General features: G+C 40.6%; 1 protein-coding gene across 4 annotated transcripts in view; it reads right to left on the bottom strand.

Moving 5' to 3' along the window:
- The window catches only part of LOC101850917 (protein transport protein Sec16A), a 54,221-nt gene that overhangs the window by 13,125 nt on the left and 25,503 nt on the right, over positions 1 to 15,593 (bottom strand). For 3 of the 4 annotated variants that reach the window (XM_013091408.2, XM_013091473.2, XM_035973976.1), the window contains 10 exons: positions 14,972 to 15,077; positions 13,995 to 14,048; positions 12,520 to 12,606; positions 11,733 to 11,840; positions 10,708 to 10,872; positions 9,747 to 9,948; positions 6,101 to 6,316; positions 2,422 to 2,687; positions 1,447 to 1,626; positions 530 to 634 (listed from right to left, as the gene is read on the bottom strand). In XM_013091408.2, the coding sequence (XP_012946862.1) occupies positions 530 to 634; positions 1,447 to 1,626; positions 2,422 to 2,687; positions 6,101 to 6,316; positions 9,747 to 9,948; positions 10,708 to 10,872; positions 11,733 to 11,840; positions 12,520 to 12,606; positions 13,995 to 14,048; positions 14,972 to 15,077 (1,489 nt within the window). The remainder of the gene's footprint in view (positions 1 to 529; positions 635 to 1,446; positions 1,627 to 2,421; positions 2,688 to 6,100; positions 6,317 to 9,746; positions 9,949 to 10,707; positions 10,873 to 11,732; positions 11,841 to 12,519; positions 12,607 to 13,994; positions 14,049 to 14,971; positions 15,078 to 15,593) is intronic. The other variant, XM_013091442.2, reaches the window with a different exon arrangement.

The following is a 15,593-nucleotide window of genomic DNA, read 5'->3' as shown; positions in this document are numbered from 1 at the left end:
CACCATAAGATAGAACAGCATTACTCTAATTTTTTCTTCTAATCTACCTCTATTATACAGTTTAGACAATATAATTCCATCGTAAAATTTTGACAATCCAACTATACAATATACTGTTAACAATACAGTTCTGCATTTACCACAGCAATACAACTCTATTGTGAAGTAATTCTATTATATAATGTTATCAATATAAATATCTATGCTTACAACATTATTCTACATCACATTTACGAGAGACAATGCTTTCTGTAACAACTCCATGACAATATGATTTTATTTACTACAAATAACAACGTTTTCTATTATAAAAATAAAATAAAACTAATTTTTTTATTCACCACAGGGTCTTTTTTTTTTTTTTTTAAATTGTTTTAAGGCGCTTGCAACTTCATTAGATCATGTGAGCGCGCGGGACACATTAAACATTTTCAGTTGGTAGGAAATTTTGAATTTCGCGCGGGTGGCGGCCGAAGCCTACTCTTATCGATTTTGGGCCACCAAGGGATCTTTATCGTATGCAACTCACCGCTGGGTCTTTGTCATCTGGTAGGATCATCTCATTTTTGCCTTTAGCAGAAAATTTGCTGAAGATCCCCCCAAACCATCCTTTTCCGTCTCCTTGTTTCTGCTTCTGTTGATGACAACACGAGGAAAAACTTCAGCTCACGTCAGTGTTATAAACAAAAGGAAAAACCACGGGTGTTACTTTTACATCACAACGTATTCACATTTCTTCCCCCCCCCCCCCAAAAGATAGCAATAAATGAGTCTGTGTTTTATGCTGCTATTAACACAATCTAGACGCTTCTCAGCCTTTTGGCTAGATCAAAGCGTAGCATCTGTTCCTGACTTTTTGGCCTTGTGCTTTGAGTACAAAGCAAGACAGATGTTATAGAAGTTGATGTAGCTTTAAGTAGCCTCAATTATCTCTAGTGGATGGTATCCGTCCTCTTTTTAAAAAAACAACAACCCAAAAAACAACAACAACAACAAAACGCACACACACAATCTAGACCGACCAGGAGGCAGGCTGCTTCAACCTTGTCAATCAGGACCTATCTGGTAAATAAACTTCCCAAAGCAAGAATCAAACTCATAAGTTCTATTTTTTTTATATTTATTTTTTAGTATAGGTTTTACGACGCTCACAACTGCATAAGGTCATATTAGCGCCAGAAGATTAGAGGTGTTACAAAAGAGTAACAAACATAAAAAAGAAGAAGGGGAGATAAGGACGATAGATATTTGATAGGAAACAAGAAGCAAACCACACCAGAGCACCTGCCAACCACCCATCATGAGTTCTATGATCAGCAGCGAAGAGCCAAACCACTATAGCACAGACGTATGCACACACACACAAACACATAAACACACCACACACTACTCACACACAGACACACACACACACTGCCCTTCCCAAATTCTAGTTCAACTCCCTACCTTATCATCCCCTCTAGGTGGTGCTGCAGCAGTGTTTGCCCCTGCGTTCGTGGCCTTAGGCGGTGCGGCCTTGACACTGCCAGTGCTACTGCCTGAGGTCGTCCTGCGTCTTCGCTGGCGACCACTTCCTGTGGAGCTGTTGGACAATGTGCGGTAACGGTGGGGGGGTGCCACCACCTGCTGGGGAAAACAGGACAAAACTTGTATGGAACTTTATACTTTGTATTTTTTGAGCGACACAGACAAAATTTGTATACAATTTGTATACTTTTTGTGAAACACAGAGACAAAACTTGTATAGAACTTGTACACTTTTTGTGAGACACTGACAAAATTAAAATTTGTATATAATTTGTACACATTTTGTAAAACAGAGACAAAACTTGTATAGCACTTGGACTTGTATACTTCTTGAGAGACATATGATAGAATTTGTATACTTTTTGTGAGATATAAGAACTTGTACACTTTTTATGAGATCAAAGACAAAAACTTGGGTAGAACTAGTACACTTTTTTGTGAGATTAGAGACAAAACTTGTACAAAATTTTGTTATCTTTTTGTGAGGCACAAAAGTAAAATTTTTAATATAACTTGCATACTTTTGTGAGACACAGACAAAACTAGTAAATAACTTGTATGCTTTTAGTAAGACCAACAGACAAACGCTTTATCTGTAGACTACAGGTGAAAAGGGAAAGACAGGAAACTCCCCTTGCCATTTGTGATCGGTTAGATGGCTGGCTTATTTGTTTTACGGCGCTATCAACAACACTACCACCTTACCGTCACAAGCAACAACAACTGATCAGACTCTTCGCTAGTAACTTACAATCACAACAATGCCAAACAACAATAACAGACCCAAGTACCCAGCAGTCAGAGTCTATATTACCAGATCCCACAGCTAACCACACAAACAACAACAACAACAACAACAACAACAACAACATACTAGACTACAGTTCAAATTACCTGCGCCCCCACATTGCCAAAGTAATCGAACCCTGTGGCTGAGTATCCCATGGTGCTTCCGTCTCTCTCATCATCATCATCATCGTCGTCGTCGTCCTCTTCATCCGCGGTGCTGATACTACCGCGCTGCTGCATCTGCTGGTGCTGCGGTTGCTGATGCTGCTGATGCTGTTGAGGTACAGCGGGAACGGCGAAGTTGTTGAAGTTCTGGGAGTGATGAAGCTGACCGCTCAGCTGTGTGGACGAGGACGAGGAGTCCAGCTGACCTGTGGGAGGAGGGGACAGCTGCAGTTGGAAATGTTCTATCTTCCCTCCTTAGGAGGAGGGGACAATTGTAGTTGGAAATATTCTATCTTCCCTCCTTAGGAGGAGGGGACAATTGTAGTTGGAAATGTTCTATCTTCCCTCCTTAGGAGGAGGGGACAATTGTAGTTGGAAATGTTCTATCTTCCCTCCTTATGAGGAGGGGACAGCTGTAGTTGGAAATGTTCTATCTTCCCTCCTTAGGAGGAGAGGACAGCCTGTCGTTGGAAATGTTCTATGTCCCCTCCAAAAAGAAGGGGACAATTGCAGCTGGTAATGCTCTATGTTCATTCTCCTAAGGAGAAGGGGACAACTGGGGTTTTTTTTGTTTTTTGGGGGGGTAAGTGTTTTACGGCGCTCGCAACTGCATAAGGTCCTATGAGCGCTCGGGACACACCTAATACTTTTAGTTGGTAGAAAATTTTGAATTTTGCCTGGGTGGCGGCCGAAGCCTACTCTTATCGATTTTAGACCACCAAGGGATCTTTAACGTGCGCAACTTGCACACGGGCCCTCCGAGATTTTTCGCCCTTGTCCAAGAAGGCTAGGTGTAGATCTTTCCTACCAGAAAATCAGGGGTGTGGCAGATAGACAGCTGTAAGAAGGATTCAAGGAGTAGCAGTAGAAAGGCTGCAGAAAAAGTCAGGAGCCCAGAGGAGGGGGCAAAGGAGGTGATGGGGTGGGGGCAGAAAGAGGAGACGACAGCAGACAACAGAATATTGCTAGAGAGCAGGAAAGGAGGTGAAAGGAGACAATTTTAGAGAAGAAAATGTTTCGGTTGCTACCCGGATTCGAACCTGGGACCTTTGAATGAGAGGCCAACACCTTAACCTCGAGGCCAAGAGAGCCCCCGGGGACAACTGTAGTTGGAAATAAATGCTCTATGTTCATTCCTAAGGAGAAGGGGACAATTGCAGTTGGAAATGCTCTATGTTCATTCCTAACGAGAAGGGGAGAATTGCAATTAGTAATAAATGCTTTATGTTCATTCCTAAGAAGAAGAGGACAATTGCAGTTGGTAATGCTCTATGTTCATTCCTAAGGAGAAGGGGGCAGTTGCAGTTGGTAATGCTCTGTGTCCCCATCCACAAAGTTAACCCTTACAACACCGGTTGGGGTGGGGTGAGGGGGATGAGCGTGTGGGCTGAGCAAAAGGTCAGTCAGCTGTTCATCTGGGAATAACCCTCCTAGTTTATATAGTAGACCTGCATGTGAGCCTCAACCAGATTGTCTGAAAATTTTGCGCAACTAGATCTTGTAGAACAAGTGAATAGGAATAGACCTTCGCCTTGAACTAGAAATCCGCACCCGATTCCGAACAAGGGACTCAGCTGAGTCTAGATCTAAATTCTATATAGATCTATAGATTATCTAGAATCTAGATCTAATACTAATAAATAATTCACGTACCTGATGAAATGCTTTTTACCAACATTAATATTACAGCACAACCTATGATAGGGTTTGACACTATAGAATTGGAATATGAATCCTCCATTGAGGTCTATAATGACCTATATAAATCTACATCTAGATTCTATTAGAACAAGTGAGTCGGACTTGAATGAATCCACACGATCTGAAAAATTGAATTAGTCAACAAACAAAAAATCAAAATGGCCACTCGAGCACGAAACTGAAAGTAGATAATTTAGGTCGTCGTCCTTTTTCGTATTCGCATTTCTACTCAGGTTCTGACAATTATGTCGGAAACGCCGACGTCGCCACGAAAATGAAAGTGCCGACAAAGCCGATGGGAGAAAAAGGGGGAGCTGGCAGCCGGCCAGGCCTTGCACTACGCACATTGACTAATACAGGTGGGCCTAGCGATAGCATCGGCCGGCTCGCGGGTCGGGTCGCGATTGTGGGATTTCAGACGATTGTTGGCAAACATGCAGGTCTAATATAGTCAAGAGTAAAAAGAAGCACATCGACACGATTAGTCATTTAGTGCTGAGGAGGAGCAAATCAGAACCTACGGAAGGACAGAAAAGATATACGACCTATCAGTGGCACCCCCCAACCACCCTCTGACACAGTTCTGAGATTAAACATACGTTTTAGCGCAAGATTAAACGTACGTTTTAGCGTACATGAAAGAAGCAAACATTAACCAAAGTGTACATGATACAAAAATACAAGACAAGAAAAATGAGAATTATCTAAGTTTCATAATCAATATGAAAAAGAAACGACACTCCCCTTCTCATCCTCCAGAAAAAAACCCCCAAACCTGAAATAATTTTCCAATGTAAATATTTCTTGGCCAAAAAAAAATTAACAGAAGACACAATGGTTGAAAATACAATCAGGCAAAATGAGAAACTAAAAAAGACAGAATCCATGCAGTAGAAAATCATTGGTTACAGCCAGTTTTGTTACATATTTTAAAACAATAAAGATTTAGGATCTGGCTAGCAATCTGATTGGGGAAAAAGTGGAAGTTTAAGAAATGATGATAGCCTATTTTGTCACAAAGTTTTTCAGATCAAAACTCTGCTTATGATGATGTTATGCTCTAACCCTATCACTGGTTTCTTGAACATTTTTTTAACAGACAAAAATAATTTTTTTTAAATTTTGACCCCCAAAAAAAGAAGGAAAAACTTTCTGATTTAAATGATGAGAGAAGACACAAAAATAGCCCATGGCATTTTTGTATTATTCACAGAGCAAGCTGACTCCTGTTTTTTATCGAGGACCCACATAGTGACCTCAGTAATGGTTACAGAATGAAAAAAGTTGACATATTTCTTCCAGCTACATGGTGAAAGCACAATACTTTTGATACAGGAGAAATACAAGTTCTGAGCCAAGCATCTAAAATACCCGAGAAAAGCAAAAACCTTTGTGCAGCCCAAGTGATAATGAAAAAGGAAGGCGAAAGAAGACCAAAATGGAAAAGTGACCAAAATCACAAAAATATAGAAAATAATTAGGTTAATGCCTTCAGCATGTGCACTCCTTGCATAGGTAACTCAAAAAAATTGGCAGACCGAGCAACAGGCTCAGTCTTAAGTTATACATACATTTTTACAATAGAAAAACAATCAAAGTACAGTAGGTTTTTAATTTGGAATTAGATCTCTCAAAACCAGGCTACGTACAGTGTGTTTGAAATTTTGAAACTAGATTCTCTCTAAACCTATGTACAGCCTTTTGAAATTTTGCAACTAGATTCTTTCTAAACCTATGTACAATGTGTTTGAAACTTTGCATCCAGATTCTCTCTCAACCTATGTACAGTGTGTTCTAGCCCTTGCGATCAGATTCTCTCTAAACCTAACAATTTGACTTTAGTGGGTTTTTCCATTATGGTCTTCAAGCTTCGAAGAGATAAAGAAAATGTAATCAAGAGTGGCATCCCCTGTCCTACCATCTGCCGAGGATGTAGGGGGCTGGCCGTAATAGTTCCCGTATGACGCTGGGTCGTAATGCTGATCAGGCTGCTGCTGCTGTTGCTGTCGTCCCACCGCATCGTGCTGCGGCTGCTGTGACTGATAGTAACCCTGCTGGTCTCCACCACCATAATCCTGCTGTTGCTGCTGCTGCTGCTGCTGTTGTTGCTCAGTATACCCAGAAAACTGTTGGCCTACACACATCCAGGTTTAGGGTACAGAGAGGATAGAAATGAGAAAATGATGCGCCTGAGAGCACACTCACACACACACGCACATAAGACAACCTCACGTACACACTTACACGGACATACATAATGTGTGCAAACACGCGCGCACACATGCCTGAACACACACATGCCTGAACACACACCTGCCTGAACACACACCTGCGTGAACACACACCCACGTGCACGCACACACACACAACCTCACATGCAGGAAGAAAATTTCCAAAGGAAGGAGAAACAGAAAAATACAAGAAGGCGAACACGAGAGGTGAGACAAGTCTTGATTCTAAAAGAATCTACCACTGAGGAAAACAAGTCGAGATACACACTATACTATGGGAGAGAGGGGAGACAAGTCAGGATACATATACAACCTATCATGGCATATTGAGGCTATTGGAATTTTTGTTAAGTACCTCTATGTATCTTTTTCACATGCCTCCACAACAAGTCGTTCTATTCCATGCATTTGAATATCTTTTGCTTTAACCTCAATCAAGTCTCACTACATGCTTAGATCTTTATGTGTCTGTCTTGATTAGCGTTTGTCAAACAGAGTTTGTGAGTGACTTCACTTGGTCAACACGTGTCCTTCTACACACCCAGACTGATCATAAGTGAATGTAATCTGCATTAGATGCGCAAAGCCCTCTCTGTATCCCAAGGCCCTCTCTCTATTATCCCATGGTCCTCACTGTATTATCTCATAGCCCTCTATTACGTCACAGCATTCTCTTTATTACTTAACTATCTCATGATCCACTCTTATCTCACGACCCTCTCTCCGCTATCCTAGGGCCCTCTAATATCCCATGGTCCTCTCTATCATCCCACAGTCCTCACTATTATCTCAAGGCCCTCTCTGTATTATCCCTATTATCCCACAACCCTCTCTGTATTATTTCACTCTTTTGCAAAAAAAATAAGTAACTCCAATGTTTTTTAACTCATCCTGTAAAGCAGCAAAGTTAAAGTTAGTCAGTGACTGCCATGATACTATCCTGTCCTCCCCCCCCCCCTCAAAAAAAAAAAAGAAGCCAAAATGTCAACTTACATAAGCATAAATACATCATAGACAAATTCCACTCCAGTAGTAATTAGAAAAAGAGATTTAGTAATGTGCAAGTTTGACCATCAAGCAAGATGTTCAACCATCAAGCAAAATGTTTGACCATCAAGCAACAAGGAACTGAACGAATAGAAAATGTCAAATCTCAAACAGTGTGAAAGTTTCTTCGAATCAAGCTGCCCCTGTCCTCAAATGGGAAAGGAATGAAACAGAATCTACCAAATACACCTTGCAGCCACCAGAGCTGGTTGTAACGGAGTACAAGTACTCCGGTACTTGTACTTACGTTACAATTTTCGGTACTTTTACTGTACTCCCGTACATTTTGAGAATCAGTACTTTTACTGTACTCCGATACTTTTTATAAAAGTACTTTTGAGTACTTTTCAAGTACATTTTGAGTACTTTTGAAGCTTAATGAAAGAATAAGCGCCGACATTTCCGATCATAATTTACGGAACAAACACCCGGGCGGGCACAGCCGATCAACCAAGAGTTAAAAGTTGAGATCAAAGAACTGCCCGTCGCGTCAAAGATCAGCCACTCTTGTGAAAGTGATCACATGTGCTGTAAAACTCCATGAAACGGTACAAGTACAATGATCCCCAGACGGGATCACACCGAGGTGTGAACAGACCGATGGGCGTTTCTTTTCCCCAAACATCGCACTCGCATCTGAGCTCGCCACCTGAACTTTCATCCCTCGCTGGGTGGGTTGGGCCTACAAGTTCGCCCCAGGCAGGATCACATCGAACTGTGAACTCTTCCCTGACCATTGAAGTTGAAGGCAGTTTTTCTCTATTCCCGAAATTGCGAGACAGATGGAATTTTAATTGGTGTGGTCACAGCGTAATGGTACGTAACGACAAAGGCGGGGGGACTCAATCAAGAAATGGAAGGCTACAATTTTTGGACAGGTAAAGGGGAGGGGCAACTGGATAAACGTAGATAAAGATCTCGAGACGATATGCTAATGAGTGTACGGTATAATATTATGGCTTGCCTCATGCCACCATGCTACTGTGATTGGTCACCAAGGATGACCACTCTTTGCTCGCCATATGTCATAAACCTACCCAGGGGTCACGTCAGTTCTTGGGTCACTGTAGATTCTTCCTTAGCTTCGTCGGGCTAAGATCCCATATTTCCCTTGCTCCCGAGCACTGGGATCTTAGGCGGAGACTACTGTAGTAGAGAATTTTTGGTTACACTACACTTACTAGACTCTAGGAAATTACATGTAGGCCTATTTTGGTTTGCCGTGGGCGCCGTGGACTACACAGTGTGACCAAACTCTGTCTTACCACTATTATAATCAGTTGAAACTGAAACTGAGTTCTCAATGTATATCAATCTAACAATTTTTTAGGCTACCTAAATTTCTTTTTTCCTTTTTTTTGTGGTTTGTGCTTAAGACTACCTTGATTCCTTGAGGATTTGTTAAAGAATTCAAAGCACTTTTTTTTTTGCTGGCCATTTTCATCAATTTTTTATTTTCTTAGGTCAATTTTGTCTCTATATTTTCCAATTTTGATACTTTTCCTACTTTCCGACCTCTAGGACTGACTTACATTAGATCATATTGTCTTGCTCAAACAAATTCTATTCATAATATCACTTACTCACTAGTTGCGTCTGTTTGTTTGCTGGGTTTTTTTTTCAATTTCACGGACAATTTCCACCTACGTTCAGTGCGTATATTCAAATGCTTTGTATACTGTTTACATTATTAGTAATAAATGGCCGAATTTGTCAAATATACTAGATATGTTATTCAATATGATGTTTTGCATTTTGAAGTGTTTTAGCATATTAGCAGAAAGTACTCAAAATGTACTCATAAGTACTTTTTTAAAAAGTACTTGTACTCAAGTACATTTTACAGGAAAGTACTTTTACTGTACTTAAGTACATATTTTAGATTGTACTTACATTTGTACTTAAGTACCTTTTTAAAAGTACTTTAACAGCTCTGGCAGCCACCTATAGCCGTCAAATGTCCATTTCTGACTTACTACATCTGAGGCCAATATGGCTTCAGGGAAACATTCAGGATTTTTATTTAAACACTACTGTATATGAGGAATACTTCATTTGTCTTCTTCCTCGAATCTGTTTGTATTAGGAGAAACCCCACCACCCACCATCTCACAATCCACTAAATCCCAGCAGCCACCAAAGGATAGCCTGCCATTATCAAATGTTGCTGGAGGTCAAACATGGTACAGAAACCGCAGCAAGAAAGGCCAAACCAAGCATCCCAAGAGTTTGTGGCAGAAAAAAAAAGAGAAAAAAATATTTGAAAAGAAAGTGGTGCTTGCTCACCATATTGCTGCCACTGGCTGGGGTCATAGTGTTGTGTCTGGGCATTCTGCTGTTGCTGTTGTTGTTGTTGTTGTTGCTGTTGTGGTTGTTGTTGTGGTGGTTGTTGCTGTGTGTAGTGACTGGAGTCTGTGGCGTCCACTCCCGACTGCACGTCTCCGCTCTGATGACCGTAGTAGCTGTTGTCTGTGGCTTGGGCTGGGGTCTTTTCGCCAGGATGATAGAGAGAGGAAAGTGAGAGAAAGAAAAAAGTTTAAAATGAGTAAACAGAAGCACATTGACACAATTGTTTTAGTAATAGTTTTACAGCACTTGCAACACAATAAGGTCATATAAGTGCCAAAGATTAGAAGTGTTATGTAAATCACAAACACAGAAAAGGAGGAGAGATTAGGATGATAGAGGTTTGATTGGAAAGAAGGAGCAAACCACACCAGAGCACCCATCAACCGCCTACACATTGACACAATAAAGGTCATTTAGTGATGAGGAAAAAGCAGGACAGACAAGACAGAATCAATGGAGGGGAAAATAAAGAAGTAGAACCTAACTGCGACAACCCCCCCCCCCCCTGCCAACAATCCACAGAAAGAAATATGAAGGTGGGCATGAGCACTGAAGAAAGAAAACAGCGTCTGCACAAAGTTTATTAAAATGTCTTTTTCTAACCAGGATTTTCAAGTAAACTAAAGACTAAAAAAGAAAACAAAGGACAATATTTTGCTGTTCAAAAGAAAAAAACTTAGTATGTTAAAATTTCAATCACAGTGATTTTTAACAGATTCGACTTCAGTATATCCGTAAATTTCTGTCTATGAGCAGTCAATTAATGTACAAACATAGAAAAGAAGGTTTAGCTTAAAAAATGTCTGTCTCCCAAAAGGCAACACAATATGATGTTATTTTGTCAGATTCTAGGTTTTCAGTTGTCAAACTGCCAGTGTCACCTTGTCCTTTCCCTCACCTGGTGCTGGTTATAGGGGTCAGCCCCAGAAGTCACATGGGCAGGGTCAGAGGTATAGTTATATGCATACGGGTTGACCTCTCCACTCTCACTACTGGCGGTGGTGGCGGTCGCTCCATACAGGGCCGGCGTGGCGTGACCCGACACTGGCTGGATACTGCCATCCTGTTGATATAGGGCACGTGAAGTGCTTGTTCGTTTCAATGGCCTTAACTAACTTAAAACTATGAACAAGCACGTCACAAACATGGCCTGCGCTAAAACAAGCAACCATATCACAACAAACGATGGACTTTACTCAAACATCAGCAATGTCACAATCATGTACTGTAATAAAACATGAATAATCACATCAAGAACAACGAACTGAACTAAAACATCAGCAACTACGTTACACCAATGATAGTACATAACAAGATGGGCCACTTCTCTCTTTGAGCCAATTAAAAAAGTGTCCTCAAAATTTGGTGGCGCCCTCTTCACAAAAGCGCACTCTTTGCGAACAGAGTTACCCTACTTGAGTTTTAAAAAATCAAAGTGAAACTAGCAAGTCTTGGGATAAATTTCGGAAGAACGCTTTTTTAAAATGATTACGCTGACAAAAAACCTCTTCCGGAGGAAAGGGTGATGGTTTTCTTTGTTTAATTTGACTTTAGAGTGAAAGGCGAGAGGTCATTAAAATTTTAAAAAACTAAAACTCTGTACTGAACGAACCCGAACTGCTGATGAACAGCAGTCGATCTGCCCACGCAAGGAGGTGCTATTCCCCATTCTTTTTCTGGAAAAACGAAAGAGAGCTTCAAAACAGACTGCAGCGCCATCTGAAGCAAAGAGCATACTTCCTGCGGACACTTTTTTGGCTGAGTGGCCCATCTTGTTATGTACTATCATTGGTTACACACAAACATGGCCTGTACTAGAACAAGAGCAACAACCATGTCACAAACAATGGAGCCTCCTACCAAGCTGCACGGCTCACCCCACATGCCAGACACATACACACACACACACACACACAAACTCACGTCATAAGCGGCACAGATCTTCCACAACTGCTGGAGCCACATGGGGTCCTCTGCGTCCTCGCTGGTATGCAGCCGCTGGGGGTCGGAGTACTTGAGCTTGCTCGACAGCTGGAGGGTTCAGAGGACAAGGGGAAATTAGAAACATCATCGACACATGATGACCCTTATCGTCTTGACAGACAATCTTAAAGTAGTACGCATGAAATAACTTTGCATGGTAGAAAACAGAGGAAGCAGACTGCCCGAGTACAACTTCTCTCCCTTCTGATCTTGACTTCCTTGATATGCTCCAAAGGAGAGAAAAAGCATCAGCACAAAACAGCAGAGTAAGACAGGAGAGTGTTGGGAAGTTCTTACGACAGTTGAACCTCCTGAACCCCCGTGCATACCTCAGTGTGACAACTTTCACTCACCTGAGCACCCAACTACCAACTCAAGAGAACAGTGACATATAACTAGCAGTCAGCACAGGAGTTCAGGTGCACAGTCTTGCTCAAAGGATAAATGTAAATAGTTCTGGTGCTAAAACAGCATTTTGCCTCAAAGACTTCTTCAAGGGTGGATGAACTCTTTCTGACAGACAATTTAAATGAACCTGACATACCATTAAACCGTACCTGATAGACCATTTAACTCAACCTGATTACTGATGTATCATGTTAACGTAGTTGAAAGACCATTTTATCCTACCAATTATCGACAGGCCATTTTACCATACCACAGAGCAGACCATTTAACCATGCATGACAGACCATTTAATCATTCCCCACAGACCATTTAAGCGTACCTGATAGACCAGTTTGACAAAGGCAGGCTGGAACCAGGTGGGGTATTGCTGCAGGGTGGCCGCGATCACTTCACAGTACAGAAGGGCCTGAAAAAAACACATACAAGAAACACATAGTTAACTACAAAGATAAAACAGAGTAAACCACTTAGACAATACACAGTTAGCAACATAGACAATACGTATTTCACTACAATTCCATTCAGTTAGACAACGAAACAAATTTATATAAATAAAATTCGAAATGAACTTAGCTTGCTTTCTTCTTGTGAAGACACACGACGGGTTAGGAGTTTAATGTGCCTATTTTTTTTATTTATTGCACAAATGTTGGTTTGTTATTTATTACACAAGTGTCTGTTGTAATTTATTATACAAGTGTCTGATCATTACTTGCTGTAGATATGTCTGTTTGTTATTTATTATATGTATGTCTGCTATTTATAATAATAATAATATATAACATTTATACAGCTCATTTCCAAAAAAGTAGCTCAATGCGCTTTACATTGGAATACCCATTTTCAAAAACCTTTCTCACTACTTCCTTTCTTCTCATCCAATATATATTTATGCACACACACACACACACACACACACACACACAGACTATTTTGATCCAGACATAGGCACAGAACAACTATAATAAAAAATAATGCAAAGGATTATAATACACACGTCTGTCATTTATTTTACGTGTGAGTGCGTTTGTTACTCACACTCATTAGACGTGTCTGTTTGTCTACTCTTTTACTTATTACACATAGGTCTGTTTGTTACTTACAATACACATGTCTGTTTATTGCTTATTATGCATGTGTTTGTTGGTTATTTATTATGCACATGTAAAGTAAAGTGGTTCCTGCATCCGATCCGGACACTGGGGATAGCCTTGTAGTGAAACAACTTCTTGGGCCTTCAGCATAATGTGGTAGGGTGGCCAGTTCCTTTCCACGTCGCCTTTATGCACATATATTGTTTGTTATTTTCTACAAACATGTCTGATATTTATCCAACCCATTTATGACATTCAGACCTGTCTAAAAAGTCTCAGGAAATCACTTCACTGTAAAGGTTCATTTTCACCTAAACACGGAAAATAAATAAGAATCTGTGTTAAATTCTTTCCTTTCAAATACATCAACAGATACATTTTTTTAAATCTTCTTTTTTTTCAAGATCCAGAACTGAAACATACACCAGTGATCATAGTTTGCTACTCACTCCTCCACCCAGATGCTCCTAAGAAAAACCCAACAACATTATCCAGATATTTCCCATCCCCCATCTGCTTAAATTCTTTATGACAGTTATTTGTAGAAAATACCAATATAGAAAGGCCAAAGAAGAATCAGTATTTAATTCTTGCATTTGAAATACCAAACAGTAAAATAAAATTAATCAGAATTTGCAAAACCTTCCAAAAGGAAGCTAGCTGATTATTTTGCGTCAATACAGTACAGACTGTGCCTTACCTCAGAGACCATTCCATAGTCAGCTAACTTACAGGCATACAGGTACTTGTATATCTGTGGAACAGAGGGGAATGGTTCAAGTAATCAAGTGGGTATATTTCCCCACACAGAACGTGCCACAACAACATTTAACCCGTCTAAAACCTGTTCTCAGCAATGCGCATGCTCAATTTATTCCAATTATTGTAACTCTTTGCTTCTTTACTTTTACCTTTTCCTTCCCATGGTACTGGTGGGTGTCGCAAGGAAAAACAATCATACATCTTCTGTGAGACCAGGACTTAGAGGAGGCTTAACTTGTGAGTTTTGAGGGTGTACTTTACAGAATCGATCCAGCGACATATTGTTCTTCCACTAAAAATTGCTCCAAAGAAAGGATAACTTTTATAAATGTATATGACTTTCTGTCTCTCATTTGCACAACCGTTCATGTGCTAAGGCCAACACAAAGGAACACAATGATGAGAAAGTTGAGGGGACAAAGGTCTCTGTTCAGTAAAGAGAAGGACAGTCACAAAACAATGGTAAATCCGTGCAAGGAAAATGTAAAATAGAAGGACAGGAGAGTGTAGGGAAGTTTTTACAGCAGTTGAATCCCTTGAACCCTTCTGCAAAACTCAGTGTGACAGAGGGAAAGAAAAGAAGTAGGACCTACCAGCGGCGCCCTTTAATAACCCACTAGAGTAGTGTTGAAGTAAAGAGCTCACAGTGATGAGACGATTACAAGGGACAGTAATTCAGGAGTAGAGGACTCACCTGGAAGTGCAGAGGACAACAAAAAGGCACACAATGGTGAGACAGAGGAGAGTTGTTTTTTTAAAGTATTTTACAGAACTTGCAACACAATAAGGTCGTATAAGTGCCGAAGATTAGAGGTGTTACGAGAGAGTAACAAACACAAAAAAGAAAGAAGGGAGATAAAGATGACCCGCCAACCATCCACACAGAGGAGAGTGGTGTAGGAGTAGAGTGCTCACCTGGAAGTGTGTCAGACAAAAGTTTGGGTTCCCCAAGACCTGCGCATACTCGTAGACCTCTGTGCACTGGATGGCCTCATTGCTGGCAAACTCTTCCATGGGGAGGCTGGAGGGAGGACCACACAGAAACACAACCTTAAGTTTGTTGTTGTAAACAGAATTCTGAGATGTTTCTTACCTTCTCTCTCAAAAAAATATCTCTCAGTGACTCAAGTTCATTAAAAAATATATCACTCTTTATCTCAAGTTATTATCAAATATACAGCACTCAGTGTTCGGAGCTATCTTAAGTTTAAAATACACCACCCAGTGCATTAAGTTAGTTTTAAAAAGATACTCAACCTGAGTCTTAAGCACAGCACTCAATGACCTAGTACATTAGAATATACATTATTCAGATATAATGAGTAAATTTTATAAAACAAAATTTTAAGTTAAATACAAAATATAACACTCAGCATTGTACAGGTGTCTAAGAAAGTTACTGAGGATCAGATGGACAGACAGGGTCACCAATGTGGAAGTGTTAAGGAAAACAAGACAGATCCCAGTCAGAGATGAGGTAGGAAGAAGGCGGTGGCGATGGATTGGACATACTCTCAGGAAGTCAGGCAGCTGCATA

This window comes from Aplysia californica, unplaced genomic scaffold (genome assembly GCF_000002075.1).
Source record: "Aplysia californica isolate F4 #8 unplaced genomic scaffold, AplCal3.0 scaffold00001, whole genome shotgun sequence".
NCBI lineage: Eukaryota > Metazoa > Mollusca > Gastropoda > Aplysiida > Aplysiidae > Aplysia > Aplysia californica.
The sequence above is the reverse complement of the archived record's forward strand: the minus strand, read 5'-3'. Positions and strand labels throughout refer to the sequence as shown.